General features: G+C 45.9%; 1 protein-coding gene across 4 annotated transcripts in view; it reads right to left on the bottom strand.

Moving 5' to 3' along the window:
• GTF2A1 (general transcription factor IIA subunit 1) overlaps positions 1-26,620 on the bottom strand; it is a 208,313-nt gene that overhangs the window by 145,681 nt on the left and 36,012 nt on the right. For 2 of the 4 annotated variants that reach the window (XM_085626607.1, XM_085626608.1), the window contains exons 4-5: positions 3,306-3,407; positions 2,696-2,760 (exon numbers count right to left, since the gene is read on the bottom strand). In XM_085626607.1, coding sequence (XP_085482733.1) covers positions 2,696-2,760; positions 3,306-3,407 — 167 coding nt within the window. The remainder of the gene's footprint in view (positions 1-2,695; positions 2,761-3,305; positions 3,408-26,620) is intronic. The other 2 variants (XM_085626609.1, XM_085626610.1) reach the window with 2 other exon arrangements.

Below are 26,620 nucleotides of genomic sequence, written 5' to 3'. Positions count from 1 at the left end.
TGACGAAAGCCCCCTACACCCTGACGTGAGCTGAAACATGTAGACCAACCACATAGACAACTATTAGAAACTAAACTCTTTCGTAGTTGCACCACATAGTTTTATTTTTAACATATCCTGAGCCGCCATTAATAAACTTTCCCCGGCAAGGACTCAGAGATATTTTTAAACTTTCACCACATCACACCTTTGCACCACACCAGCTCCGCTGTAGTCAGGCGTCGTAGCACAACCGGGGGCATTCGGCCACCCGGTTGGGACCCCTATGATGAAGCATGACAGCAACTAGGTTGGTGTGTGAGGGGTCTTTTTACTTACCTAGTGGGTTCCCAAGCACTGCTTGGCAGTGATTGTACCAACACTTCTGGGTTCGTCCAGCTTTGATTAAACTAAAGCATACCCTTAAACATGGGAAGATACTGGGCCGCCCTATGCGTGGTGGAGAGGGTCTCGAGAGGAAATCCTCTAAGGGTTCCTTATGCAAGGGTATCTGATGGTATGTAGGGCCCTGCTGATAAGTTAGTGATAGGAGGTGATGTCATCAGAAGGTGAGGGTCTGGCCGCGTATAGATCTGAATCAGTGTCGCTTGGAGGGTCCACGTCAGATGCTAAGGATCAGGTGCCTGTGGTGCGTAAATGATATAGTCCTCCGTGTCTTGCTCCCCTTATGGAAAACTGAGGAGTGATGTCAAGTGGGTCACCCAGTGAATGTGAAGAAGAGGGTGAAGATGGTAGAGGAGGGGGCTAGAGGGTAGCGGAGGAGGTGGCGGAGGAGGAAGAGGAAGAAATTAAGGACGGATTGCTTTGTCAGTTTGTATCTGCTTAGATGGCACAGGCTGATCAATTGCTTCTTCAAAGGGGAGTAGTCGCTTGTGTGGCAGTGGAGCTGGTGCTGGCAACACTGCTTTAGCCAGGATACACCCAGTAGGATGAATATGCATTTTTGCTTGGCGTCCAGCTCATCCTTCTTATGGAGGATGGGCTCTACAGAGGAGGCATTTTCAAAGTTTTCGGTGACTAGATAGCTTTTAGTACTGAAGTGGTTGGTACAGAAGGGGCCGGAGCCGAAGACTGTTGGCTCGGTGCCGAGGTGGAGGGTTTTGTCAAGAGTTTCGAGCCGGATAGTGTGGCATCGGAATCTTGTTTTCAGTGCAAACCATGGCAATGGTGCCCAGGGAGCTTTTTGCTCGATCAACCTGGAGTGTTTTGTTTTGCTTCGTTTTTAGGTGTGAACTGGGTTGTCAGTACTCGCGGTACGCTGACCAGGAGGGAGACTGGTGCCGACATCTTCTCCATCGAAGACTCCGATTCAGGACTTTTCTTCTGCAAAAAGAGGCCTAAGAGATCTCTTCCGGCTCGACATCTTGAGCCAAGATGACAGATTCCTCATGCAAGTCCAGTCATTGCATTTCTCTGCGCCATGCTCTTCAATACCTAAGGAATTTCTTTGAGCGAACGGATTTGCAGGCCTCACGCGGTTCTTTCTGGTGGTCTGGGGCGAGGCTGAGGTGGAAGGACTGATGTTGGTCGGTCCGCATGTCCTTGTAATAGTGCCTCGGGCAGAAATGGAAGGGATTCTGTTCCATCAGCAGGGCATCATCAATGAAGCCCAATAGAGAAGCAAAGCCCTGAAGGGAGAGGCCCAGTGGGCCACGATCGAAGCACGTCAGGGCGATGGTTTTCTTTGTTCGAAATACAGAGCGTGATAACGCGTCCAAGAACATCAACGACGGTGGTACAAGTGAGAAATTACAAATCGAAAAGAGTCTGAAGTGGTCTCAGGAGAGCGGTGGAGCACACAACCGAACCAGACCCCTGAAAGAAAACAGAGTCATGCCCATGCGCAGCATTCCCAAGTGGAGTCACTACCTTGTGACTGAAAACACTTCTTCGAAGAAAAACAAACTGCAAATATCCAGACCAGACACTAGATGGCGGAAGTAAGCAAAGCACATTTATCTACAGACACAAATGCCTTAAACACCCAATTATCAACAAGCATTTGCAATGCAATAGGTCTCGCATTTACAAGAGACCTATTGCATTGCAAATGGTAGGCATCACGGACAGCAGCGGGGAGAGAGTGGGGGGTGGGGGGGGGGGGGGGGGGAGGAGAAGGCACGGACAACGGGAGGGCAAGCAGAGAAGGCACAGACAACAGGAGGGACGGCGAGAGGAGTAAAGAAGGCACCAAAGCATGACATGCCTGCAGTAGGAGAACCTCATTATTAAAGAGAAGAGTGCTCACAGTCTAACACATACCGTGTAACAACCAAAGTAAAGGGGCCAGTCGCCATGGGAGGTGAAAAATGAAGGAGGCTGTACTAAGGATGGACTAACAAGCCTATTGATGAATCAGAAGGCAGCATTTAGGATGGACAATGACATGCCTATGGCAAATATGGACGGAGAGTGGGCGGGGCTCCTATTCCTTACACCTCTACATTAAGTTTCCACTATAATGTACGCAGAATGGTTCAATTTTGATGCTTTATACAGCCATTTGCAGGTGTGTACCAGCAAGAAAATAGCAAATAGCTTCCATTTGTCGCTGCCATCCTGTACTCTTATTACCCAATAAAATATACACTGATGATGCAGATGGGAAACGGGATATTTTCACATCTTACCACTCAACAGTTTCTCGGAGGCATCCTATCCCCACTCAATAAATACAAAATGCAACACTTCATACCATGCCAGATGAATTCATGTGCTGGATCAGTTTTGAGTCTTGCATGATCACCTGCTGTTGGGGTACTGTAAATGCAAATAAGCAAGCTATTATTTTCAACGAAAGACTGACACAATCAATAGTTTAACTTTTGCGGCTAGAGAAGGAAAGGAAGAGGAGAGGGAGAACATTTGCTTTTCATCCAATTTGGACATTACTTTGAAATAAGGGGAATTCCTTTTTCATTACAGGCTTTAAAATTACATAAACATTGCTCTCCATCTCCTCCTTCTTAAGCAAAGTTGTGCTTAAAAGATCAGATACAAAGAAACTTCAGATAATTATTGTTTTGGTATAGTTAAGATTTCAGTATGTTTTTAGGGCTGGGGACATGCAAATCATCGCAGAGAGGAGGTAAAATCAACCTAACAATTATCAAACCCGTATGTGATCTTTTAGACGACTTTCTCACAATAGGCTTGCTTGTGCTGCCATCACCACCACAATCTTCTTTTAAAACCCCTATTCTAGAACAACACAAATACAGTCCTCATTTATAGGTCTAGCCAAGCAGAGACCAAGCTTGGTAGAGCAACTCAAACACCTAGGGGGGTCTACTGATTTGCCCTACCCTGGTGCGTGAACACACCTCCTCCATAACGTGCCTGGACCTTGCCACCATCGAAAAGGTGGTTTGAAGTCTGGTCTCCTGAGCTGTAGAGCTGGCGGCCCACTTCAATAGAAATGAAACAAAAAGACAATTTTTTAAAAACCTTTTTAAATGCCAATATTGCTGCCAGTTGAGGGCCAGTTGTGTTTTTGATAATTACATGACAAAACAAAAAGAAATGCACATTTTCATTATATACCATATAGCGACAATTCATTGTATCATGAGTTGTCAGATGAGTCGCTCTAGAAAATGCGGACACCCTCAATTTTATATTAAACGCTGCATTATATTAACAGTTCTCCAAATAGAATGGGTATTTAGAAAGAAGTGCATCTCAGTTTCCCTCGTAATCATAGAAAGGTGTTGCTCATGAACGTCTCCTTGATGTCTTGAAGTGTGAAGATGCAGAGGGAATTCCTTAGTATTCACAGATGCTTTGCGACTGTTGCCCACACTCCGAAGATCATGCAACAATATTCAATGTGATGTTCACATGGCCACATGAGCCCAGCTGTGAGGTATCAACCGCTTAAAGCCATATGACCTGATATTAAGTGTGTATGTATACACACACACACACACACATTTTAGGTGCCATACAATTGTGATAAAAAATGTCTGATGCTAACCTCAGTAACTTATCGTGTTCGGTGTCTACAGAGCTTCTATTCTTCCCCATTCTTTAAAGCTTTTATCATCTACAAATAACTTTCACCTCACTACTTAACCCCCATTGGTGCTTTTAATAAGCACTATTACTGTAGTAAACTCTACTTCTTAAAAATAACTTCATATTACTGCAGTTATCAAAATGAATTGGATTTACATTTCTAAACCAGTTGTCATCTGACCTCCATAAAACATTAGGAAACACTCCAGAATACAAGTAGTAGGAAACTTTTCTTTCTTAAAGACATAATATCATTGCTCCGACAGTGTAACAAACAGAATGGATTCAAAGCGGACCGAACACCTGTTTAAAATGCAGACCGCTAGATCATCAGGATGAAGGAATAAAAAAAAAACTGTTCAAGGCAAACATATCTCCTAGTCTACCTCATAGATGAGTAAGAGACTATGGCTATATGGTGGAATGATTGGAACAGTAACAAGTTTTTTTTGCAAGTTTTTTTTAGTTTTTAATTGGAAAACGTATTCTGGGTGAAGGGTGGTGAATCAAGTGCCTCGAATAAAAGAAATACAAAGGGTCACTTCATTTCAATGCTACATAATTCAAAAGAAGTAGCGGAGGTCTTTAAAGAACTCTCCTCTGCTTAATAGTCCTGACCGCAAAGTGGATGCTGCAGTCTCAACTGGGAATAAACTTTCCACCAGGCCCTTAATTCAAAAATATTTCAAATAAACCTTGCACATCAATACCTGGCATTCTTGTTTCTGTTTAATGGCTTTTTAAATAAGGCAGACTGAAAAACAATCATAGCGCATATTGTACTGCACCAGACTGTAAGGACAAGATCAGTACAACAGACATGTAATTTGTATTACCCAACTCATATCTTCCAGTCTTAATGCTCCAGTGCATACTGTACACTTTAGTGAAAAATATTGGAGAATTTACATGCTTTTCAATCTAGTTTATTTAGAGCGATTTACCAAAAAACTACAGAGCATAATCCAGATTCTTATGTTTTATCTACATAGAGAGTAAGACGTTTCTTCAAAATGGAAACGGAGGACTTGGACCTAAACGCCAACCTCGGTCAGATGTAGGTTTACTAATAAATAATAATTTAAAAAAAATATTATGATTATATATATATATATATATATATATATATATATATATATATATAGTTATAGTTGTCCATAGAAATCTCTACATATATCCGAAAAATGATACTTACCAGCATCTATTCCTGGCATGTAGTGCTGTAGATTTACATGCCAGTCACAATCCTGCCATCTAATGTTGGGCTCCGATGTCTGCAAGTTGTTTTTCTTCAAAGAAAGTACTTTGAGTCACAAGGTATTCAGACCTCCTCTTGCTTGTAATGCGCACAGTCAGACTCCATTATTAGATAGTTTTCCTGCCTGGTGGGTGAGGATGAAGTATAAAGAAATGCGCAGTATACAAGATGTCCATTCAAAGAGGAATTAAGAAATTAAATTGACTGCAACTAACACAAGTGTCCGGGGAGGAGGGTGGGCACATGTGAATCTACAGCACTGTATGCCAAAAACAGATGCTTACTGGATAAGTAACTTTTTCCGTTTGAGGCACCTGTAGCTGTAGATGCACATTCTGTGCACATACTGTAAAGCAGTCCTCCCAAAATAGCGGAGGCTACCCTGTGGGAATTCAGTGGCTTGGAAAAGCGTTCCTAAAACTGTTTTGTTCAAGTATGTGGCAAGGACCATGTAGCGACCTTACAAATATCAGCAACAGGGATACTTCCAAGAAAGCCCAAAGAGGCTCCTTTTTTCCAAGTGAAATGAGCTCTAGGAGGGACAGTTACGATTATTTTATCTTTAACACAGCATCTCTGGATGCTTAATAATCTACCTAGCAATGCCCGGTTTAGAAATGGTTTTCCCTGTATGGGGTTTGCAGTAAGCAACAAAAAGCTTTTGTGTTTTTCTAAAAGATTTAGTTCAGTAAATATGGTACATGAGGGCGCGTTTAACATCTAATGTATGGAAAGCCCATTCTGCAACAAAGTCAAGTGGAGTTAAAAATATAGGAAGTTCAATAGATTAAGATGAAAATGTAAACCACCTTTGGGGGAAGCCTAGGGTCAGTGTGGAGTACAACCCTATCTCTATGTATTTGGAAGAAGGGTTCTTCCAAGGTTAGTGCTTGAAGCTCACCGACACGTTTAAGGGAAGTGATGTCGACCAAACGTTACCTTCCAGGATAGAACCTGGTGGAGGGGCTCGAATGGACGGCCCATTAACCTTGTTAATACAACGTTAAGATTCTATAACATTGCTGGTGGGAACCAAGGAGGAATGACTTAAGACCTTCCATGAAAGCTTTAATGACAGAAATTTGGAATAGGGAAACGTGTTGCCCGTTCTCAAGTTAAGCGGTACAAAAGGGGGTGGTGATGGACGGAGCATCAGAATCAATCAAACACTCACACCCAGTCAACAGATCTGGGTTTGATCCATCACCATTCTTTAGCCCACTCTGCCACCCCAGTTCAGACATGGCCATATGCAAATCAGTCTGACCCTGTGCCTCATGGGAACAGTCCCGCCCGAACTGCCAAGCCATGCCTTTCCTGGACCGGAAACAAGCTTCCTAGGACCGGTTTCTGGCATTTTTTGTACCGCTTTGTTCTCAAGTTAAGCAGCTACAGTCGCTAGATGTAGTCTAATGGATGTGAAAACTAAACCAGAAATTTGTAATTCAAAGAGGTACCAGACAATGGCTTGTATTTTTGCTGCTAATGGATCAATACGCGTGGAATTACAATAATGAACAAATTATTTCGATTTAGCAGCGTAACAGGCACGAGTAGTAGTCCTGCATGTCTCTGAGAATGTCTATGCATTCTGGTGGGAGATTAAGATATTCAAATTAAGGACCGAACGAGCCATAACGCAAGGTTGAGAGTTCTGGGATCCGGGTGCCTAATTTCCTCATGGTTCTGTGTGAGAAGGTCCTGCCTGTTGGGGACGGTCTCATGTATGACCACCCAGAGTTCGAGAAGAGTGGTGAATCATGGCTGTCATGCCCATGTGGGTGCCACCAGTATGAGAGTGAAAGCTGTTTGACGAAGCTTCCAAACCCCAAACAGAAGTAGAGGGAGAGAAAGAAAAGAGTAAGGAAATATCCCTGACCAACTCTTCTATAGTGCATTGCCCTTTGACTGTGGGACCCTGGAGATGAAGTTTGGGCACTTGGAATTTTCTCCTGTGGCGAAGTGGTCTACGTTTAGTAGTCCCCAATGCTGAAAGTAATGGTGGAGAACTTGCCTGTAGAGTTCCCACTTGTTGCTGCATCCTACTGAGGTGGTCAGCAAAGCTGTTCAGTCCCTGTAAGTATTCCACCAAGAGGTGGAGCTTGTGCTGGAGATCCCTTTTATAAATGCTCTGGGCAAGGTGAGAGAGCTGAGAGGATCTTGTGTCACTTTGTTCCTGCAGGTTATGAATGGCTGTCATGTCCGTCTTGATGAGGGCACAGGTGAAGAAGGAAAGCTTTCAACAAAAGGTGAACTGCTAGTAGTTCCAAGTGATTTATGTGGAGAATTACTTGACTGGGATTCCACCGACCTTGAACTGACAAATTTTGTGAATGTGCTCCCCATTCCGTTAGGAAGGCGTCCGTCATTATGGTCCTTTTCGGAAATGGGTCTAGGAATGGCCATCCTTTTAATAAGTTGTTGGTGTGTCACCATTGCAGAGTGGCATGTTTGACGACCAATCAACACTAGATCTTCCCACTGACCCTCCACTTGAAAGCATTGGTACACTAAGCACTACTGTAATGGATGCATGTGTAACCTGGCATGATGTGATGCCACAAGATCTTGTTGAATAAGAGGAATGAGTGCTTGAAAGGATTGTATCCTGACAGCATACGAGAAGGCTATGCCCATCTCTGAATTGATCATTTCCTCTAGAAAAGGATGAACCTGAAGGGGTTGGAGATGGAAAAGCCCAGTTCGTGAAGTTGATGGAGACCAGAGTGTGTTGTGACATTGTTGACGAGTGGCACTCTTGATGAGCCAATTGTCTAGATAGGGAAAAACGTGGATGCCCGGTCTGAGTTGGTGAGCGGCTACCACCTCAAGGCACTAGGCAAAGATCCTGGGTGTGGTAGTGACTCTGAAAGGGAGTACCTTGAATTGATAATGCTGTCCGCTTACTGCAAATTTGAGGTACCTACTATGTGCTGGATGGATTGGAATGTGTAAATAGCCACCCTTGAAGTAGAGTAGGGCCATACAGTCGCCTTGTTGTAGTAGCGGTATAACATCCTGAAGAGTGACCATGTGAAAATGCTCTGAAAGAATATGTTGGTTTACTGGCCTGAGATCCAAAATTGGTCTGAGGGACCTGTGGTTTTTGGCTATAAGGAAGTACAGAGAGTAAACTCCCATACCCTGTTCATGGAGAGGGGCGGGTTCTATGGTTCCTTTTTGGAGGCGCACTTGGACCTCTTCCATGAGTAACCTCTGGTGTGGGGAGTTTGTGTTTACGAGGTGGAATTTTAGGAGGAGTGGAAGTGAAATCCAGCCAATAACCATTTTAGATAATATGCAACACACACTGGTCTGAGGTTACGTTCTGCTAAGCGGGAAAGAACCCTTGCAGACTACCCCAGACGGGCGTTATACGATCAAGGGGAATGACAGGTAAGTCAGGTCTTATTGGCGGTGGCAGATCCTTTAGCCTTTACCTCTGCTCTCTGAATAGTTTCTCTGTAGGAGCCTCCAAAATAACCCCTGGGAGAAGTATTTTGGGCTCAGAACCTACACAGTATGATGAGCTGCAAAAGGACCTACGATGCGAAGGAGGTGAAAAGCACCCATTGCTTTTGCTGTTTCAATGTCCTTTGAAGAAATTTCTAATTAAGTATCTACCAGTGGGCCAAAACGATGTTCCTCATTATAAGTTAGATAAAAGAGGTTTTGTTGGACTTCTGGTTTGAAACAGGTGACACTGAGCCATAAATGCCTACATAAAAGAACACTCCCCAGCGCTTGCAGCAGTATCGGTAGCCTCTAGAACACAGTGTATGGTGTCATTTGAGAGAATCTCTTAGCCTCTTGTTTGTTCATATGGGAGATATTGGAGGAGTGCTTTCATTTCGGCCCAAGGGGCTCGGTCATATCAGGAAAGTAGGCCGATGGAATAGCAATCAGCCCATGACCAGCCGATTGCGCAGCTACTTTTTTGCCTGCAGTATCTACTTTCTTTCTGGCTTTATCTGGTGAAGGGGCATCACCAGAGTTTGAGAGTTGGCCATTTTTCATGCAGTAGCTACCACGAGATTGTCAGGTGGAAACTGGCCTCGGATATAAAGTGGGTCTATTGGGGATGCCTTGTATTTGTCCACCCTTGGTGTAAGGACCCTAGTTCGAAACGGGTTCGTATGAAATGTCTGGGGTGTGACTGAGCATACCTTTAAGCATGGGGAGGCGCGAGTGGACTGTTGTGTGGAAGAAAAGGGTCTCAAAAAGGAAATCATCCTCTTACAGCTCAGTATGAAGATCCAGTTTATGGAAGGTGGCAGCCCTACCAATAAGGTCACGGTAGGAAGTGATGTCATTGGGAAGGAAGGGTTTTGTAGAATATAGGTCAGGATCTGTACCCCGCTGGTGGCTCTTTTTTTTTTATATCCCAGGGATTATTATGAGGTGGGATATCAAAGGTATCCCCATGGCCTGGTCCCCTTATATCTGAATAAGGTTACCCTTGAGGTGTAGGATATAGATAGGGCCAGCTGGAGAAGTAGGAGGAGAGGGTGAGTGTTGTGGAGGAGGTGGGGTGGGGTGGGGCACGGAGTAGTGAACAGCAAAGGGCTTGTAGCTATGTCTAATTTCTTGGTTTGCTTTGCTGGAGGCAGCATGTCCAGGGATTTTTCAAAGGACAATTGTCGTTTAGATGGTTGAGCAACAATTCCAGGGCGATTATCCGGCCTGTTTGTGGATGGATCAACATACGCTTCTGGCAGGTTGCTATTGCTTCTCATAATCTATGAAGAATCTATTCGACACCCCCAATCTATTGCCGATTTTGCAGCTGGGTGCCTATGGTCTTCGCTCAGACGCCAATGATTTCGGCACCAGTGTTCTGGGCTCCAACTGCAGTTTGTCTCAAAGCGGATGTTGTGGGCTCGGCTACGAGGCGGAACCTGCCTGTGACAAAACAGTCCGCTTTGATAGTTTCTTTGGTGCCAAGCCGGGACTGGGCATTACGGTCAGTGCTGACCATGGCCCAAAGGCAGTGGGGGCCCAGCAGTCAGTTTCTGCTACTCCAGAGTCACTGTTCTACCCTTGGAGGAGGGTTTTACTGCACGGGGTAGGTGGTGGGGGCGCAGTCATGATAGCTGGCTGTGGTGGTGTAAGATTTCCATGTCTGAGCAGTCATCGGGGAGAAGGACCTTTTGTCCACAGCCAGCGCTTGGTGTTACCCCCTGATGTTAATGTCCTCTGTGCTGAAAAGATCCGGTGTGCAATCTCCACTCTTTCGTGACATTTAGAGTCATCGAGCCAGATGGCTGCAAAGAGTTTTCTTTAAACGGAAGGAGTGGCAAGCGTTGCAACCAGACTCCTCGTGCTTGGAGAAGAGACACAGATTGCAGACCTGGTTGAGATAGGTCTGAGGGTATTTTGCTTGACACAGAGGACAGTAGTGGAAAGGCATTGTTTTTTATCACCATGTGAACATGGTGGTGGGAGGGGGGGGGGGGGGGGGGGGGGGGGGAACCTAAGAACCAAAGTCCGCAAAGTCCTGAGGTCGGTGGAAAGCACCCAATTGATTCAGGATTCTTCTAACCGAACGAAAAGAAAACAGAGATGCAATAAATAACAATACTAACAGAGGTAGGAACCATGTAAACCGAGAACAGTGCACCCGTGTCGAACCAGCGCACACATCCGAACCAGGCGGTGGAAGAAAACAATCCAACATGGAGTTAGATGACCATGCACATGACCAGCAAGAAGATGAATCACTATACCTCTCGATTCAGAAAACTTTCTTTAATGAAAAAAAAACAACTTGCACACTCCCGAGCCCAACACTAGATGGTAGGATAAAGCACAGCATGTTTATCTACAGCTACACATGCCTCGAATAATAACATACATACACAAACTGGCAAAAGCAGTACTACAAATGAGGTTAAATACAACTTGCTCTGCATTTCGGAGGCGCACTGGAGGGTGAAGAAATCAATTTTAAAGTTTGGAAACTAACAGAACCCACTGGAGGGTAAGAATGTGCCAATTACAAACTGCAAATACCAATATGCATCACGAAAGTATACTCACTTGAGGAACCCATACTAATGGACTGTGTAATTATCAGCATACTAATGAAGGTGTAATTGGTGCCTCTGTGATGTTTCTAATAATTGCCTATGAATAAGAGGAAATGTCCTTGAAACGCGTCAGGCAGGAAAATGTTGAACTGAAATACAGCTGCTTGTTTTCCTTTAAATAAAACCGGATGGTTGCATTTGTAGTGAGTGCGTCCTCGCTGTCTTTGGGCACTTTGGTTTAAATATTTCACATGGCAGCCCTGCCGTGGAGGGCTGCACCACGTCATGAATGAAAGGAGGGGCTGCGTGGCTTGGAACTATGCCAAACTGGCAAAAGCAGTACTATAAAGGAGGTTAAATACAACTTGCTCTGCATTTCGGAGGCCCACTGGAGGGTGAAGAAATCAATTTTAAAGTTTGGAAACGAACAGAACCCACTGGAGGGTAAGAATGTGCCAATTACAAACACCAACATGCATCACAAAAGTATACTCACTTGAGGAACCCATACTAATGGACTGTGTAATTATCAGCATACTAATGAAGGTGTAATTGGTGCCTCTGTTTTGTTTCTAATAATTGCCTATGAATAAGAGGAAATGTCCTTGAAACGCGTCAGGCAGAAAAATGTTGAACTGAAATACAGCTGCTTGTTTTCCTTTAAATAAAACCGGATGGTTGCATTTATAGTGAGTGCGTCCTCGCTGTCTTTGGGCACTTTGGTTTAAATATATATATACATACACAATACTAGAGTAGAGTGGAAATGATTCATGCAAAATTGGGATGCAGAAAATGGATTTTGTATAATGAGTAACTTAGAATTAACAAGTAGTTTTGTATTGTAATTAAATATACATGGTGTCCTAACCTGAGCGATTAGCAACTTGGAAAAACTACAGTGCCTTGGATATTTCCACGAATGAGGCAGACATACAGACGACGGTGGTTTGAATCTCTCTCCCTCAAGGTAACCATGGACGTTTTCTTTGTTTGTACTGTTTCATGGGAATCTAGGATTGCAGGTTGACCCCAGCACAATTCTTCCGTGTTGTAAAAACCACATATTCACTGAAATTCATCAAAATGCTGGCTTAGGCACAGTAACATGGGCTAATGGGCTAATCACGTCAGAAAATGTGTTACCAAAGCTTCATCTCACAGAGGACAGTCTAGAAACCACTGTTGTTTTCTAGCCTTATAAGCTCATGTTAGCAATCTTGCCTTTCTGAAATATACTTGCACATCCCTTCTATGTGGAAAGATTTGAGTGAACAATGTTCGAGGAGGCAAAGAAATACCTACTTTAATTTAACAAATTGCTCTACAGTGGAGTCATGAGAGATATTCCAAGGAGGACAGGTCCTATACTGGTCTTGGTTCCTGTGTATTTTTTATTAGTATTTGGTCTTTGGTTACTGGCTATGGCCCTTTTAGGATTGGATCTATGTGCCGCTAAAGGAAAGCGCTCAAGTGCTCTCCTCAGACAAAGAAAAACAAAAGAGACATCCGCCTTTTAGAATCTGAACCCAGTAAATACGAAAGGAAAAGGTTACTTACCCTGTAAGCCTTTGTTTGTGGCATGTACGGCTGTAGATTAAAATGCTGTGCATACTTCTGTCATCTGGTGTTGGGCTCAGAAAAGTGCAAGTTGTTTTTCTTCGAAATCCTTGAGTCACGGGACCTAGTGACTCCACCTATTAGTGGTACTGCGAATTGACAAAACCTTCATTGTTAGATTGTTTCCCCCACACGTAGGGCAAGATTTGAAAATGGAGCACCGAGAATCTAGAAAAATAGGACCATGCAAAATAGAGAAATAAAGGTAACTAAAGAAAGGAGATCTGTAAACCTCAGGCAGCCGAGGAAAAGGGTGGGTGCATGTGAATCTACAAAACTACATGCCATGAACATATGCTTACAGGGTAAGTAACATTTTCCGTTCGTGGCATGTGTTGCTGTGTAGATACACTTGCTGCGATTAGACTGTTAAACAGTTCTCCCAAAACCTGCGGCTTAGCCTGAGGATGTTGCAGTGGACTGAAAAAGTGTGCGCAAGACAGCCTGTGCACTCTTGCTTGTTGTCCAGCTAAGATATCCACAAAGTAGTGCTAGGTAAATGTATGCAGGGTTGACCAGGTAGCTGCTTTACCAATGTCTGCTAATGGTAGGTTACCTAAGAAATCCATAGAATCCCCTTTCTTATGAGTGGAATGGGGTCTGGGAGGGGCAGGAAGAGATCTTTTTGCATTGGCAAAATGCTATACACTTGACCAACCATTGCGCAACTATTGGTCTGGAAAGAGTAAGTCGTTGTGCGACTTGCGGTATGAAACAAATAGCTGTGGTGTCTTACGGAAGGGCTTTGTCCTGTTAATATAGTACATTAACACTGTTTCGACATCAGGAGTTTGGAGAGCATGTTCTGTTAGTCTCAACGATTGAAAATAAAATAGGAAGCTCAATGGATTAAGGTGGAAACTGGAGACCTCTTTAGGCAGGAATTTTGGATTGGTTCTGAGAACCACTCTTTCTTGAAGTACTTGGAAAAACAGCTCATCTAAAGTAACAGCGTGAATTTCACGGACTTCTGAGAGAGGTAATTGGTAAAAGGCAATGAACGGGACAAGAGTGAAGTGGCTCAAAAGCCAGGCCTACCCAGCATGAGAGGATGAGGTTAGGGTTCCAAACGGGAGCATGGGGCATCCGTGGTAGAATAACCCTTTTGAGACCTTCCATGAATGCCTTAACAACTGGAATTCTCAATAGTAACATATGTAGCCTATTCTGCAAATAGGTAACTACAGCAGCCAGATGTAACAAAAATAAAAGATCTATAGGCTGGGTCCTGACATCAGTAGGTAAAGGAGGTAGCATACAATATGCTGCACAGACGCTGTGAGTGGATTGAAGTGTTTGGGAAGACCGGGGCGCACAAAGCATTTCCATTTGGCTATGTAAGGTAGTAGGGCGTTCAGTCTTTAAGAATAGACATACTCCTCAGTTAGATAAAGATATCCAAATGCTAAGACCTCAGGAGCCAGATTGCAAGGTTGAGCTGTTGACGGTTGTGATGTCTGATACTGCAGTAGTTTTATGAGAAAACATCTGTCCTGTGGGGTAGCTTCTCATGTGGGATTAGAGAGAGTTCTAGTAGTGTGAAGTACCAAGGCAGGTGTGCCCAAGATGGTACTATTAGGATGAGCATTAGGGATATCCATTTTAGCCTCCTAACCACAAACGGTAGGAGTGGGAGCGGCAGAAAAGCTTAAGCAAATATTCTGGACCAATTTATCAATAGTCTATTACCCAGGGATTATGGGTGTGCTAGTCTGGGGGTGAACTTTGGACATTGTGTTTTTGGAAGTGGCAAACAAATCAATCTGTGGGAACCCCCAACGGTGAAAGTACATGTGTAAGACCTGGGGTGGAGTTCCTAACATGGACTTGTTGATGCGTCCTGTTGAGAAGATCCACAATATTGTTCTCCACCCTGAGAATGTGCTGAATGGGTAGGTGGACTTTGTGATGGATTGCCCACCGCCAGTTGCTTTTGGGACACACAAGAAATGTGGTGAATGTGTGCCCCCATGTTTCTGTAAGTAAAACATGGCAGACAAGTCTGTGAGTATCAAGACTGTCTTGTTTTGAATGGGAGGGTGGAAAGCCCAGTGAACAAGCTGTATGGCTAAGAGTTCCAGGTGATTGATATGAAGAGTTTGCTGGATTGGATCCACAGACTCTGAACAGTGAGGTGATGGAGATGCGCTCCTTAACCTGTGAGCGAGGCATCTGTGGCGATGGTCTCTTGCGGAGCTGGGTCTAAGAAAGGGCTGCCCCAACAGGTTGTTTGATTCTCACAAGTGCAGAGAGCAATATGTGCGGCCCCAAACCAACACTAGAGCCTCTAGGCGACCCTCCACTTGACCCCCACTGTGCTGCCAAATACTCCTGTAACAGACACATGTGGAGTCTGGCATGAGGAATTTTAGCAATACATAATGCTATAATGTCTAGTAAGCGCATTACAGTTCTGACGCATCCCGTCAGAGCTGGCTGAAAAAAAGGCTGCATGTTTTGGAAGGATTGTACTCGGGCTGGTCTGGGATACGCTCTTCTAGTCTAGCCTCAAGGAAAGGCTGTATTTGAAGGGGGTTGTAGGAAGGATTTGGTGAGATTGATGGTGAAACCAGAGTGTGTAGGGTGTGAATTGTGGTCTGGGTGTTCACTAGAGAGTTGAGAGGCCCTCTGGATCAACCAGTCATACAGACAAGGGAACAGGTTGATGCTGCTGCTCCTCCTGAAATGAGCACCCACCACAGCCAGACATTCGGTAAAGACTCTTGGAGCAGTGGAAACCCCGAAGAGCAGCACTTTGAACTGATAATGGTGTCCACTTGCTACAAACGTCTGCGATGTGTTGGGTTGATCAGTATGTGAAAGTAAGAGTCTTTTAGATCTAGAGCAGTCAGGAAGTCACCTTTCTGTAAGAGTGGTATGATGTCCTGTAGAGTCACAATGAACAGTGATCAGACATCATATTTGTCAATAGGCCGGAGATCAAATAAGAGCCCGAGGGAGCAGTATTTCTTTAAGATGCAGTACAGTGAATATACACCCTTTCCATAATGTTGAGATGGGACAGGTTCTATGGCCTCCTTGTTCAAGAGAGCCTGTACCTCCCCGTAAAGGAGGTGCAGATGTTCTTCAGACAATTTGTACTGGGGAGAGGGGGGGGGATTGTTTGGCAGTGTTTGTGTGAGTTCCAGACAGCATCGCCCTTTTATGATATTTAGAACGCAACAATCAGAGGTGATTTCTGGCCAGCGGGGCAGAAACCCCTGTTTGAGGTAGGGGTAAGTGGTAGCCATAGGGCGTCACTGCTTTAAGGGGGTATTTACTTTTGGGGATGCACCCTTACCTCTACCTTTGCCACTGTTGCCCCAGTATTCACCTTTGTAGTTAACAGAGGTGACTGGTGGGGTGCCCTAGTAAAGGTGGGAGAGAGTTCTGGAGTGTGTCTCGTACAAGCTCCATGAAACTATGTGCTGCAATGAATCTGCAGAGGGCTGTGTTTGGAGGGTGCCCATAGCTTTTGCTGTATCTGTGCCTTTATCTTTTCAAGCATCTCCTCGACCAGAGGGCCAAAGAGGTGCTGACCATTGACGGGCAAATTTAATAGAGGTTGCTGTATCCCTGGTTTAAAACCAGAAATCCTCAGCCAGGCACGGCGCCGTAAGACAATCCTATAATTAATACAGTCGGCAGCTGTATGCGCAGCATCCAAAGCACAGCAAATGTTAGTGTTGAGGGTTAACTTTCCTCTCTGCCCTAACTGTTGCCCTTTTTTGCAGTACTGTTCTGGGAGATGTTCCACCAAGTATGCCATTTGATCCCACCACACAGTGGTACTTCAAGAGCAAGCCGATGGAATTGGCAATTCTCCAATCAGCAGCAGGCTGTGCCGCCAGCCTTTTAGCCCCGGCATCTATCTTCTTGCTCTCCTGATAAGGAGGGGGTGCATCACCAGGCCTTTGGTGGTTTGTGCACTTTCTAGCAGTATATACCACTAGCGTGTCAGGGGTAACTAGCAACGAATAACTGAAGGGCCACTAGGGGAGGCTTTATACTTCCTATCCATCATAGGTGTGATCCTTCTAGCCTTATCAGGCTTCTTGAAAATCTCCATGGTCGATTTGAGGACCCCTTTTAGCACCGGGAGGTACTGGAAGTGAGCACTGGGTAGAGGAGAGGATTTTCACAAGGGAATCATCCTCTTCATGCGGCATGTGGAGTTCAACATTGTGCAACGTGGCACATGATATGCAGTGACATCCCCTGGGGCGGAAGCCTTATCCAGGTACAAATGTGGGTCTGTGTCTTCAGGGGGTTCAATATCATCATCTGTGCCCTGTGGGTAAAGAATTGGGTAATCTGTGTCATAAGGGAGTCTAGGACTGTCCAGGCCCTGAGTGGGAGGAACACCGAGGTGAGTTGTGGCGTTTCTAAAGGCAACACATAGGGTACAGAGGGGAGGAGATGGGGAAGAGAAGGAGGAGGCTGAGCAGGAGGTAGGGGAAAGGTAGCTCTGTTATGCTTCCTAGGCCTTTTGGGCGTGGTAGGCACCAGTGGGTTGATGGCCTCTTATGAGGAATCGAGTCCTTCGGCACCTGTGGAGGCTTCGATAGGATCCAACCAATGCCTGGATATGGATTCACTGTTGCCGAGCATCCAGATGTTCTTGCAGGAGTTTGAGTATTGGCTGCCCAAAGTCTTCAGAAGCAGCAGTGGGGCCAGAGGTGGAAGAAGGCTTCGAGGGGATAGATGGTCACCCACCAGAAGGCGTCTAGCTCCATCTTGGTGCCAAATGTTGTAGGTTGGTGGATCTACGCACCGAGCTTGCCTATGGCTCTAAGTGTTTCAGAGCAATATGTCTCTGCTCTGTAGTCTTCAGCTCCAATCCTTTTAAGTCAGAGGGTGGGCGAGGGTGTGCCTTAGGATCTGGCACCAAAGCAGCTGATGAGACTGTGCTTAGAGGACTGTGACAGAGTGCGGAGCCTTGACGTCTATCCCAGAGTCTATGCTTTCCAACAAGAATGACGGTACAGTTTCAACGCCTAAAGCATCAACCTCTTCAACATCTGACTCCTTAGCTCTCCAAAAATGTCCAGGGTGTCTTCCCCCTCTAAACAGTGTGCCATATCAGGAGAGGCAACGAGCTCGTCTGTTCCAGAGAAGCTTTTTGTTGCGGTATGCAAAAAATGCCAGGCAGGAGTCTTCTCGGAGGTCGGGAGACAAAGATTACAGACTTCATGAAGGTCGGACCTCTGATTAACTGGAGCGACATGTAGGACAGAATCGAAATGGAGTTTTCAATCCCAGGGACATTCTCAACTTAGACTGTGAGAGTTAAGGGGTATATAACAGTCAAATGGAAAATGACAGATGAAAGCCAATGACGAGGATTGTTTTATGGAAACCGAAGCAGGGACGGATACAAAGGCCTGACGAGAACACCACGTGGCGCCGAACCAGAGCTCACAACAACACGTCTGAACACGACAGCAAAGAAAAGCAATTTAACAATGGAGTTTATGCCAATCGGAATACCACTACTTCTGGAGTCCCTAGCTCCTGCAACTTAAGACTAATTTCAAATAAAAATAAGCACTAGCTAGCAGAAGTATGTGCAGCATGGGTATCTACAACTACACGTCACAAACATAATATTATGGTGTGAAGTATTTTGCTAATGTTTTGTTAACACCAGCCACGACCTTTACACCCATTAAACTACTAGACAAAAAACTGTAAATTATACTAATTTTCCCTGCACATAAAGTCTGTATAAAAATTACCATGAATGTGCGTTGGAACAGTACCATTGTCAATAAGCATTGGCATAGCCAATAGGTCTCGCTTTTGGGACCTTACAAGTATTTAGTTATACAGCACAATATCCTTGGTGCAACAACATCAACTGTTGCATGGCTAAACACTTATAAGGTCCCAAAGGCGAGACCTATTGGCTATGCCAATGCTTGTTGCGACTTGTTATAGCGCTGTATAGTGTGTACTGTATTTTTTACACTAAGGCTTGACAAAGGATGTTTATGCGGTTTAGTAAAACTCATTTTGCAGTAAGTCAGTGTTGCGTTACTTTTTTGAGTTTAATGTTGATCACCCTAACAATAGTGTCTAAAAGACTATACATAAAAATAGTTGTCGGACCATTAGATTGTGTAAATAATCAAAGAGACACCCGCTTGAACCAATAATTGTGTGCCATCATTGAACTGAACCCATACAGCTCCGCTGCTCAACTGTAAAAACATTTTGAAAACTAGTCTTTTTCCACTTCTGCAATCTGTGTTTAAGTAGCAGTGTATTATAATAAAAGGAGTGAAATTGAACCATGCATAATAATTATCATGCTTTTTGAGTCTATGCTTTAGCAGAACATGCATCAGAGCTTCAAGAGGCAGATCCAGGAAAATAATTATTTACATTTAGCAAAACAGCATCCAAGTGAAGAGCACTCTCGCCGGAATTAGGTTGTGATTTTGTACCCACAACCAGCCTTGACTTGGAAACACTTGTATAAATAAAGTTTTAAAACACAAAATCAATCTCACCAATGAACAGGAAATTAAACTATGTCCCTTAAGATTTTGAGCATCACAGAGAAGCACCAACTACAAAGTTAAAATTCAAACACTGCCATCTTTGTCTACATTTAGTGACCAACACAAATGCAACACACTAGCAGTGCGGGTTGCACATGTTTCGAATGATACCCTTGCAGAATAATTTGTATAACAAGGAAAACATCTTTCCTTCTCATGCAATCACCACAGACAGTAGATAAAAGATCTTAACAATTCCATGCCCGATTTAGAGGAAGTTCGGACGATATTTTAGGAAGAAATGTATACAAATCTTGACCGGCAGACAGCGTGGATCTCACCCTATATGCCTTTTTAATACTCAGGAAAAAAAAAATGACAGACGTGGCTTGGACGGCAATGAGAAAGGTTGCCCGAGTCGAACCGGGTAAACTAAAACCGAAACTGAAAATACCCAGACGAGGTCGCCATCTTCGGAGAGCTCGCACGGCGCCCTAACAGTGCGCGGAGGAAGAGAACAACCCCAAACCGCAAGGGAAAGAAACAAAATGGGCCACAGCTAACACCCTCAAGTCTACAAGGCAGCGGAACATATGCAGGAGGGAAAACGGTGAGGAGAGTAACGGAGCGCCCCAATTGCGGGGGAGAAACTAGCGCAACAGAGCCGAGCCGCAACCATCTCCCTCACGCAAAGAACAAACGCTGTCGGATGAACGATCAAGCCAGGGGGTAAAAAAAAAAAAAAACAGAGAGAGCAGTGGTGCGCTCCACCAACTGAGGAGGTTGCTTGACGCAAAGGAAATACGGGGAATCACGCCACATACCAGGCCCTCAGGCTCCTGCATAAAGGATAAAGCGAGTAAGAACTTGATCGCGGGACAGTGCAAAGGGGAGGCCAATTACTCGCAAAACCCATCAAGGCTCATCCATACGAGTGCAGCTCCGGCTGGTAAAGAAGAAGGTAACCGTAGCCAAAAGGCCCTCAATAGGTAACCACCTTAGTAGGCGGTGAACACTGCAACCCCAGTTTGCGCAGGTAGCCCTACCGAAGAGAGCCACACAGCGGCAGAGGGGTGGATGGGAAAGCGCTGGGGGTCAATGTCTGCATAGGCACAAGATGCAGACATAAAGAGACACCGCTACCGAGGCAGGGAGTGGCACGTCCAACCTAAAACAGAAACACCAACAGGAGGGGTGGCGTCAACACGGTCATCGCGAAGTCACGCCAAAGGCCTGCCTACACCGGCTGACATCCAAAATAGAGGCGCATCAGAGAGCAACACCATCCAACTCCGCGAGAGTACACACCAAGCTGGCCTAAAGGAGAAACTTAAACAGGGCCAACGTGGACTCCCACAGGAACAGACACATCAACCTATAGCCCAAAATAGAGGCGGAAGATTCGAACTCCAGCAAGTGAAGCGAGGGCTGTCAGCCATGGCGGGGAGCGAAGGGAAAATTCAACCGCAGCCGAAAAAGAACAGGGGGGAGACACAAACGGACTCGCCCAGTGCCGGAGGGCGAGGACGATAAGGCGGGCATCCTGCATGGCCTTCATCGAGGAAATGATCCCCATCAAATTCGATCACCCCTTCGAGCTGGACAGAGCATACAGAGTCCCAGCCTTCAAAGCAGCCACTAGGGCGGGTCCTCGTCCAATAATATGGAAACCACTACGATCACAGCATGCAGAGGCTATATTTGGAGTTGCAAGGAAAAACCAAAATATGCAGTGGAATGGGCAGAGGATAATCCTCACACAGGACTACTCCAAACCCACAGTGGACATAAGAAAGGAATTCCTGGCCCTGCGAGACAAATTGAGGAAGGGGAACATCATATTCTCATTTGTGGGCCCCACAAGATTCAGAATAAGCGATAAAGGAAGAACGCATATTTGAGGACCCAAGAGAGCTAAGCAGATACCTAGAAGGCCCGACGCAACAGGAGATGGAAACCTCCCAAGCAGGAACAGGCAAGAGAAGTGCTTCGCCAGGGCCAAGAGTGGAGTGAGCAGGAGGAAAGACAAGAGACAAGATGAGCACTCAGGAACATCAACCGTATCTACCTCAAATCAACCATGACTACCTCAAGACTAAAAGAAAATAGAACGTCTTACTCAGGGCGCGAACAGGAGCGAACAAGAGTAAGACAAAGGGACAAGAGGAACACTCAGGAATCTACGTGGCTACCTCCGATCAACTGTTTTTGACTCCAGACTAAATCAATATCTACCTCGAGGCGCTGTTAGAAAAGCCAGAGCAAGGCCAAGCGGAACGCCACGCCACAGGGACAAAGATGGACTATATATATCCTTATATCCTTTGTTTATATAGATATGTGATATCTGTAGGGTCCTATGATGGAAGGAGGGATCAGGGGGGACGCTTATATGCAAATGGTCAAACAATACGCACATACGATATTCCGGGTCAGCCCGGGGGGGGGGGGGGGGGGGGGGGGGGGAGGAACATCACCATACTAAATTACAGACTCCCAGGGAGGCGGAACGGCGACCTTGTCGTCGCACGTTCAGAATACGAGGTTTTGCAGCGGGGGGGTGGGGGAAGGTTTGTCTGTCCCATCTTATCTTTATATTTTGAATATATCCACTGTCTTCTATGCAATCAACATCCTATCTATACACCTACATACAAGAAGTAACATGCAGTCAAGATCTGATGGGGGGGGAGCAACAGAACCAACGTGGGGGGGGGGGTACAGGTAGCTACCACCAATTCAGGCAGGTCACCCAGGTAGGGAGGGCACGTACGGAGCGCAAAGTGGGGAAAGGGAGAGGGCCAAACGGCGATCACACTCTATAATCAAGGACACAAAATAGCACGACTTCCCTGGCAACTAACCTGAAGATAGTCTCCCTCAATGTCAAAGGCCTCAACTACCCAGTCAAGAGAAAAAAAAATACTAGACTACCTAGCTAAGACCAAGGGGGATGTGATCCTACTGCAGGAAACCAAGCTTTCTCTCAAAGACGCCAAGCGAGTGAAAGCCACATGGCTAGGCCATGTGGCCTGCGCACCGGCAGTAGGGAAGAAGCGGGGGGGGGGGGGGGTGATCACCCTGATTAATAAGAACTCCAAGGTAACAATAGAGGATCACCACCACGATGAAGCAGGGAGAATCCTGATAACGCACCTGAAAAGGGGAGAAGAGAACATCCATGTAGCGAACATTTGCCGTCCTAACACAGACGACACTGCCTTCTGGGAGGGAGTCTCTAAGAAACTGGAACTCATTCCCCAGAATGACCCAACAGTGGTGGCAGGGGACTTTAACATAGCACTAGACCACACATTAGACAGAATCACAATGCCACTCCCATCCCTCAAATGCACACAACATACTAAAAAACATCTGCTCCAGATACAACCTCAAAGACTCATGGCGACTACAACACCCGGACACTAGGGACTACACCTTTTACTCCAACCCGCACAACTCATACAGCAGGATAGACTACATATTAATCACAGGTACACACACTCACCTAATAGAACACACGGACATTGCACCTAGAATACTCTGACCACTCGTGCATCAGCCTACAGCTGAGCGGGCGCCATAACGAAGACATCCCCCGTAGATGGAGTTTTAATAGCGACGTCCTGTCAGACCAAGGCAACAAAACCAAAATAGAAGAGACCCTAAAAGAGTACCTGTTGCATAACGACATACAAGGCACCAATCCCAAGATCGTATGGGACGCACTTAAGGCCACAGTAAGAGGCACAATAATAGAAATCAAGGCCAAAATTAACAAAAATGCTAACCAACAACTGAACCAACTTGAACACTAAATCAAAAGGTTGGAGACGAGCCACATCAGAGATACAAAGAACACTAGCACCCTAACAGAGCTCGCTAGGAAAAAATACGAGTACAACAAAATCTTGAGCAAGAGGGCCGGGCTGTGGGTGAACAAATATAAGGCCATCAACCTCTGCGAGGCTAATAAAGCGGGGAAGCTCCTAGCCTCCTACCTAAAGCACACACAAAGGCAATTCCCCATCTCATCAATCACTCAACACACACACACACACACACACACACACAAGACAAAGAAATCCTAAGAACATGCCAAGAGTTCTATCAAGAATGCTACAAAAAAGACCAGGCCTTAGACCAGGAAGGATGTGCAAGGTATCTAGACAGACTAGACCTCCAAAAGATAACGAATGAAGAAGCACAGATGCTAGGACGGGAAATATGCTCGGCAGAGATAGAGATGGCGGTCAAGTCTCTAAAAGAAAACAAAAGCACCAGGCCCAGATGGGTACACTACCACGTTCTACAAAACTTTCCTAACGCACCTGCAACCAACCATGAAACAAGCATTGGCATAGCCAATAGGTCTCGCCTTTGGGACCTTATAAGTGTTTAGTTATCCAGCACAATATCCTTGGTGCAACAACATCAAGCATTGCATGGCTAAACACTTATAAGGTCCCAAAGGCGAGACCTATTGGCTATGCCAATGCTTGTTAATTCAAGCTACGGCTAGGGATAGCATTAATAGCGTACCACGGGAGAACGCCATGAACTGGGGGGCTACCACGATATGCCAGGGCCTAAACTTTCGTTGGTCAATGTACAGTCTAAGAACGAAGAGATCCGCTGCACTCCACCCACATATTGGCAGATCTGCAGCGTTTACAGTGCACGAAAAGGAGGCATGCAAGGAGGCAGCAGCTGCCAATGGCGTTTACTGCGGGGAGACTCCCTTGGATGTGCCCTCCCCTGTGACCCGGGGCCCTCCCTTAACTGCAGCAGCCTGGCTATAAATAGCTCTTCGCTGGTTTTTGCTACGCTTCCAGTTTACACAAGCACTGAAGGAAAGGGGGTCCTTGTAGGGGGGCGGGGGACGGTCGACGGGCCATTCCCAGTGAGGGTTCACATCAAATGTCCTACCCTTGCAGTGAGCAATAGCTCTCCCGCCAGAGGGGTTTGGTTGCAGCGCGGATTTACGCGCATTTCATACACGTTTTTTCCGAGCAAATCGAGCAGAGGTTAAATGGCTGCGACAACACAGTCAGTGAACAGAGACAGGGCGACAAGGCACTCCTGTGGTTCCTAACCGCGCTCATGACCTGCATCCAGGAACGACCCTCACTAGAGCGAACGCCTCCGGTTTCCAGTGAAAATGTCACCTGGCGCCCTGTACAGAAATGAACATCTGAGGACTGTATTGGCAACCCGGAGTGCGCCCTTAACCCCCACCCCTCTTCTTGTGTTGGATGTCGAAGTGCCTACAAATGAATCGATGGACACGCGTTAAGGATAGCTGCGACCCCGGCAGGCATCCAATAGTTAACAGCTTACGCGTTTCTACCAGATTCCAATGGACGTGCATGCTTTGAAATGCTTCTCTCCTGTGCGGGGACACCTCACGTCAGCAGACGGCAGCTGACAACCACCCTCAGAACCCCCCTTATTCAAATGAGGCTGGCGGTGACCAATGGCTGCTGCCGACCAGATCAGCTGTCATGGCCGGATCACCAAAGGGTGAAGCTCCTGTGCACAAACACACCCAGAGCGCCAAAGAAACCTGCTTGGTGATGAAGAGGCAGACAAAAAGTACACCAGCACGCCCAGAGGCCTGTGTCTCATGCACACCCTCAAGGGCCCAGGGGCCTGTGTCGCGCATACAGGGGCCGGTTATTCCAGTGGCGGGCGCAGGACCCACGTTTGCCATATCACGAGAACGGTTTAGTAAAGTACAGAAAGGTTTTCTCCCTCTTCACACACCCTCTAGATTGTGTATTTCTTGGTTGGCACCACTGGCCTCAATGCAGACGCTCGTCCAAACTCACAGTCCTTTAAATAAACTGTACTAACCAAACACAAAGCAGCCAGCTTGCCAACTCTAAGACCTCTCTACACAAGCCAAACCGATACCTCTCTATTGCACCCAAGTGTGGGGATCACCGACCTAGTGCCCCACCACAACAAGCACGACGCGGTGCCGAAAGTGAAAGAGGATCTCTCGTCTTTATGGGGCCAGGTGTTTAAGCACATGGCCCCATAAAGATAAGAATCCTTTTACGATGCAAGGAAGGCAGACGAGCCCGTCCAAATGGGACGGCTCAAAAAGCCAAACGAAAACGTCACAAACAGCTCTTTTCTAATGGCTGGCCACCGTTTAGCATAAACGGTGACACCACCCAATGGAAAGAGGGGCGGGGCTTAATGCCCTTTACAGAAAATCCAAAATCATTAAATCTCGCCAGCGAGACGGCGCATGTGCGCAGCCCACGCCAGGCGAGACTTAAAAAGTGTTCAACCACTGAGCGGGGGGAGGGACTTGTTTCCCAATCCATGTCGAGGCTTACATAATTGTTATCCCGAAGGAAGGCAAAGACTCACAACTACCCCAAAACTATAGACCCATTTCACTAATCAATGTAGACTGCAAACTTTACGCCAAAATCCTGGCCTCAAGATTAAGCACTTTGCTCCCAAGACTAATAAGCAACTCACAGGTAGGGTTCCTAAAGACCCGCATGTCACATGACAACACCAGACTCTTATGCCACATACTAGAACGCGCCTCCAAAATAGACGAACCTGCGGTGACTATTACACTAGACACTGAGAAAGCTTTCAACAGGGAATCGTGGGACTTCCTAGAACAATTCATGCGGGCATTTAAAATTGGGGAAACATACACATGGAAAGTAATGGCACTGTACAGGGACCCCAGAGCTCACATTGTAGTTAATGCATCGGTCTCTGACCCCTTAGCCGTACAATGTGAAACAAGAAAAGGATGTCCCTTGTCCCCCTCGTTGTTCCTGTTGGCCTTGGAACCCCTGATCAGGGATATCAAGGGTAACGTGGAAGTGAGGGGGGAATCACGATCAACGAGGTCACAGTCAAACTAGCCGCATACGCGAACGACATCCTCAGTGACAGAACGACCCGCGACCTCCATCACGGCCCTCACAGAAACCATAGGAACATATTCAAAACACTCCGGATACAAGCTCAACAAGGAAAAGTCGGAGTGCAAACCACTCAACATCCACACCACTAGGGACACATTGGGGAAAACGGGCCTAGCATGGCAAACGGGTTTCATCAAATATCTAGGTGTACACTTCGGCAACAACCTCAAAACTACACTTGACCAAAATGAAAAGCTCTCATTAGAGAAGACAAAGACACTTCGA

Source organism: Triturus cristatus, chromosome 9 (genome assembly GCF_964204655.1).
Source record: "Triturus cristatus chromosome 9, aTriCri1.1, whole genome shotgun sequence".
NCBI lineage: Eukaryota > Metazoa > Chordata > Amphibia > Caudata > Salamandridae > Triturus > Triturus cristatus.
This window is presented reverse-complemented; position numbering and strand designations above follow the sequence as displayed.